Source organism: Meleagris gallopavo, chromosome 12 (assembly GCF_000146605.3).
Source record: "Meleagris gallopavo isolate NT-WF06-2002-E0010 breed Aviagen turkey brand Nicholas breeding stock chromosome 12, Turkey_5.1, whole genome shotgun sequence".
Lineage (NCBI taxonomy): Eukaryota > Metazoa > Chordata > Aves > Galliformes > Phasianidae > Meleagris > Meleagris gallopavo.
In genome coordinates, this window is record NC_015022.2 from 18,399,022 (window position 1) to 18,404,370 (window position 5,349).

The window sequence follows — 5,349 nt, forward strand, 5'->3', positions numbered from 1 at the left end:
TGCAGGTGAGCTCCTAGCAAAGCCCCCCGGCTGACAGCATTCACCTTGCAGCCAATGTCGGGCAAAGGATTTATTTGAAATACCTCTACATTAGAAAAACTAGACTTTATTTATTTTTTTTTTTCCTTTGATTCGCTCCGAAATATCAAAACCTACAAACTCTCCTTCGCCGCGTGGAGGTTGCTCATGTGCAGGGTGTAAAAAGCCCACGGCTCGGGGATGTAAATCACCCCGGGGTATTTCTTCCTGAGGGTTTTGTCGTTCCACAGCCACACCACCCACACAGCAATCAGAACCAAGGTGATGATGAACGAGTAGAAGAGGAAGAGCCCGTTGCTGTCCAACACCAGCCCTTTGCGCTTCTGGTGCATCACCAAAGCCATCATGGCGAAGAAAGTGAAGATGTAGAGGATGAAGATCTGCCCCTCGGTCACGAGGTACCTGCAAAGCAAAGCACCTGTAAGTGTTCACCCCAAAACACGTGCCAGCCTGCAGTGTCGTCCAAAAGGTTTGTACTGATGGTAGGAGCCCATTGCAAGCACCCTACAACGTTTTTTCCCCATTAAAGCAGCTGTTTGGGTTGGTGTTCTCCCTGCTTGGCTCCAAATGGGATACATGGCACTTGTTGGCAGCCCAGAAATGCATTTCTCCACACTTAGGAGCAGAGAAATGGCTGCGGTGAGTCCTGAAAGCTTAAGGAAAAGGCTGGGGGGGGAAGCAGAGCTCTCGTACTTCCCTGGCTCTGGTTTGTGTCTATGGGAAATGGTGAGGATTTGGTCCTTGTCTCAGAAATGGGAAGAATTTGGTTCCTGTCCATGGGAAACCTGAGGAACTGTTACCCATGGCTCGTTACCCATTTGTTTTCTCCTGCACCACGCAGAACCATGAGTGTAAATCAGGGTGCTGCACTCATTTGGGAGAGTGCAGAGAGGCAGCAAACTCATGGGGAGTGTTGGAAGCCAGGTACTGTTTTGGGTACCAGCCCCCAGGAGCCCGTGGGGTGGGGGCACCCATGGATGCCTGCCTGTGGGGAGCTGTGCTGAGGATTGGTTGGGTGCTGGTGGGTGGAACTGTGCTCAGTGCATCTTAAATTGTTTTCCTTGGAATGGCAGAGACTCAGCTGATGTATTTAAAGGCAGAGCAGCGGGGTAAGTGGGAACTGACCAAATCATCCTGATGATTTTGACGATCAAAAATTAATTTACTGTATGAGAACAGCCTCAGCAGGGGTCAAAGCCACAGGCGCAGTCACTGACAATGAGTGGGAAGTTGTTTGGCTGCCACCAGGGAAGTTGTCTTCTGGGAAGAGGAGGCTAATGAATATGGGAAATAAATAAGACCTCTCTCAAAAGGCCATTTAGCCCTGCAGGATGTGTTGGTGTTCATCCCTGTGCTCCAGGGAAAGTGGCACCAGGAGCACCCCAACGCCATGCAGATCTGTCTGCCCACAGCACGGGGGGGTGGGAGATCAGTCTGCAGCTGTACAGACCTCGTGCTGGGATTCCTAAGGAATAGAAGAGCAGGAAAAGCACAGGATGCCAGCAGGTAGGGCTGGGACAGCTGTGCCAGTGGGGGGAGCGACACAGTGGGTGACAAACACCCCAAACTGGGACAGGGACACGCAGTGCTGAAGTGGTCCCAGCTCTCAAAGGCTCATTGAAAGGTGATTTGATTGGATTTTCCAGCTTGGCACGGGAGCTGCAGCTCTGCCCTGGCACCCCCAGAGCCCCAGTGGGGCACTCACCAGTAATAGAGGCTGCTCGGCCCCGTCAGCAGCAGTGCAGACACTGGCATCCTGCTCTCATCCTCGTCGGGTGTGAAGCAGCCGGTGAAGTATATGAAGAGGATCAGGAAGAAGGGGATGTACCTGGGGGCAGAGGCAGCCTGGGGTGAGTTTGGCACTCAGAGCCCTGTTTTATGTCCCATTCCCTCCCCACTGTGACCATTCATTAGTGTGATCATCTCGACAAATGAGCAGGGTGCGGGTGGTCATCAGTTTACATTTTTGGAGCAGAACTGTCAGTGAATCTGAAAGAGGAGGGGGGAACAGTGCTGCTCTGCTGCTCCCCATGGCTGCACGTCCCCAAAATGACAGGGATCGAAAAAAGCTGGCAGAAATGGGCAGCATTTGGAGGGAGAGATCCCTGCAAGCACCCCAGCGGAGCGCGGCGAGCAGCTCTGCCCCTCAGTGCATCGTTCTGAGCCCTCCAGATCAAGCCTGCAAAGCGCTTACCACATTGAGTGACCCAAATACTCGTCGTAGTAATACAGCAGCTCAAAGGAATCAATCTGCAACGCAACGGAACAGATTCAAAAGGGCAGAGAGGGCACACGGCACGCTCCCAAATAGGAACAAGCAACAATGATGATGATTATTTTTTAAGCCTCGATATAAAGAAGTGGCTTTACCAGCGTCTCTGGCTTCAGGTTCCTGATGATGGGGTTCTCCCTGACGGACAGGTGGTGCTGATAGCCACTGAAGATCAGGCGGTGGTTGACGGAGTCGCCCACCAGGTGGATGCTGGCACCCATCACGAACGTGATGATGCTGACGTACACCATGGAGCGTGGCAGCGTCTTTGGGGAGCGCTCGATGAGCTGACAAAGGAGACACTGAGCAGTGAGGAGGGACAAAGGGACAAATTCACCCCTCTCCCGCCTTGCAAAAGTCACCCGCGCCACGCAGAGACCTGCAGAAAAGCACAGCCTGTGCAGCTTTCTGTTCCCAGCATGCGTTCCATCCCTTTTTGGGATGATAAATCACATTTTGGGGCACCCACACCTGAGTCACTGCTCACACTGAGCCACGACTCCCAGCCAGGACACCCAGCAACTCCTTCCCCAGACGCGACCAAGAGCATCGTTCACCAGCCACAAAGCAGCAGCTGCTGGCTCTCCTCCCCTCGTGCTTCCAGCAGCCTTTCTGTGCCCTCCAGCGGTGAGAGGGACCTCCCGCACCGCTCCCCAGTGCCGCATCCCCGTGCAGGGAGCTCTGCTGGGTTGTTTGGTCTCCTTTCTTCCTAATGGAAGTGGATCCCTCCCTCTCTTTCTGCTCCTGAAGTGGAGCGGAATGAGCCCTCCTTCATTTCAGCCCAGCCGCTGTGGGCAGGGAAGCGTCGTCCCTCATAGCCTGGGGATGGGGAAGGTCTCAGAGCCCACCAGGGGGAGATACGGCAGTGCTGGGACCCAGCAAACCCTGCGCTGCCAAAGCAGCTTTGCAGCCCTTCGTCTGCGCGAATGCAGAAAAGCTCCTTATTTGTATTTAATTCTGAGGCTTAACTTTCCCTCTCTCTAACGGCTGCCACTGTCGCAGGGTTCGGGGAGCTCCCATCTGGTGTAGGAAGAAGGGCAGAGGTGTCCTTTAGGGCTACACGGGGTGACCACAGCAGCAAACTGTGACCTGTGGAGCACTGAGCTCCCAGAGGCTGGCTGTGCCACTCAGCACAGCTCACACTGAGTGTGAAAGTGCCCACAGCCCCACCAGGACTGGGACTGAGCTTTCCTTTCCAGCCCCAATGGAGTTCAATCACTCCCAAACTCAGGACAGAATCATTTCCATCTCGGGACGTAATTCAATTCCTGGCTAACGAAGGTTAAAATATATTTATAATTGCTTTTTTGTATCTCCTCACTGCCAAGTGTTTCACAGGAAAAGATTCCCTGTGACAGGACAGTCCTTAACCTGAAAACGTAGCTGCAAGATCTGGTGGCTGGATGAATTTGAGCTACAGACACAGCTCTGATGCTGAACAGCAAGTGGAATTAAGCACTGAACAACTTGGGAAACCTGCTGCAGTTCCAGCTGCCCCGTAAGGTCTGGGTGGGTGCTGTCTTAACACAGCACCGTGGGGAGAAGAGCTTTGGTTCTGAATGTGGAGCTCAAGGGTGAAGCGACGTGCTTTTACATGCAGGGAGCACGTGAACAAGCAAAGGGATTTCTCCTGGGCTCCGACTTCGGCAGCCTTCCCCTTGAATCAGAGCTTCTGTCAGAGGCTGAGCCATGTGGGTGCAGAATGTGGTCAGACCGGCTTTGTTCCAGCTGACGGCACACGGACGGGAAAGCAGCCTGACTCCCACGAGCTCACAGCCACCAAACTGCCTCAAAGCGGGAGAAAAAACCTCAAAAGCCCCACCTGTGGCTTACGGCCGGCGGGTGGGGAATTGCTGGAAAGGCGAAAATAGTTTCCAGGGTGCAGAAAGGTGAGGAGGTGGTCGTGGGCTGCACGGAGGCGGGCAGTGCCTCAGTCCTGAGCAGCCGGCATCCTCAGTTCCTTCTGCAGAGCACAGGGAGGGCTCAGTGGTGGTTGGTGAGTGGTTTCACCTGAGGAGAAGTGCCACTTGCCCCGCTCTTACAGCCGGCAGCGTTAAGAATGGTTTACCTTTAGCAGAAGAAACGGAGTTATAACATTGTAAGCCATGTGGAAATAATCTCCGGCACTCGGTTTGTTCAGGGGAAACCACTCCAGCGGCAGGATTATCTGAGGAGAGGGGGAAAAAGATGCATCAGTGCACACCCATGGTCCAGCTCGCCTTACCACACCTTGCTTTGGGAGCACTCACAGCCCCACACCTGCTTTGGGATGGGAACAGAGCAGAGCTTGGCTCGGGGCTATGGCTGCTGGTGGCTGCTGGCCTGCAGTCTGGTGGCCAGCTCTGCGATGCTTCACATTGCTGTTAATAATGGGGAGCTGTTCTTGTAGGGAGCCTCTCTGCTGGCACCACTGGGATACAGGAGCTAAAGGAACGGTTGAATCTCAGCTGTGCACTCCCGCAGTGCTGAGAAAGCACTGAGAAACCCAACAGCAGTGATCTGTGCTAACGCTCTGTCCTGTTCAGGTGCCAGCACTAAAAAACCCTCATTTTTTAGGGCAAAGGCCCCAAAAAACCTCCTGCCACATGCTATGTAGAGAGCAAGAGCCCCACGTTCAAGACGTGCAGGCAAAGGGACGGAGATGAGCAGCAGAAACATCACAGGTATTATGAAAAAGTAAACCTATGGGCTGGGGATGCACCAGCACTGCTCTGCCACCCCCAGCTCACCATGGCGATGGGACGGCCGAAGTCCAGCACCCAGTTCTGCAGTGTGAAGTAGAACCAGAGGTCGAGGTGGAACGGGGAGGTCTTGGAGGTGTCCTCGTTCTTTGCTGCCCCATGCCTGGTAGGGACAGAAGGAGAAATCAGCCCCGTGGGGATGGGGAAGGCAGGAGGAGGCTGCAGGGCTGCGTGTCCAGCCAGAGTCTGTGCTTTGCTGCTGGGTGAGTTGGGATCAGTGCTGTGTATGTACAGAGCTGGGACTCTGAGCAGAGGAGGAGGCAGCACGGAAAGGTAAAGCATCAGGAATAAAAACCC

General features: G+C 54.1%; 1 protein-coding gene across 1 annotated transcript; it reads right to left on the reverse strand.

Moving 5' to 3' along the window:
- Positions 1-55: 55 nt before the first annotated feature.
- Positions 56-5,349, reverse strand: CLN6 (CLN6 transmembrane ER protein). The gene is made up of 6 exons (XM_003209580.3): positions 5,041-5,349; positions 4,380-4,478; positions 2,410-2,598; positions 2,234-2,289; positions 1,745-1,867; positions 56-441 (listed from the first exon to the last, which is right to left on the reverse strand). The coding sequence occupies exons 1-6, from the start codon at positions 5,332-5,334 to the stop codon at positions 153-155; spliced, it is 1,050 nt and encodes a 349-aa protein (XP_003209628.1). The 5' UTR covers positions 5,335-5,349; the 3' UTR covers positions 56-152.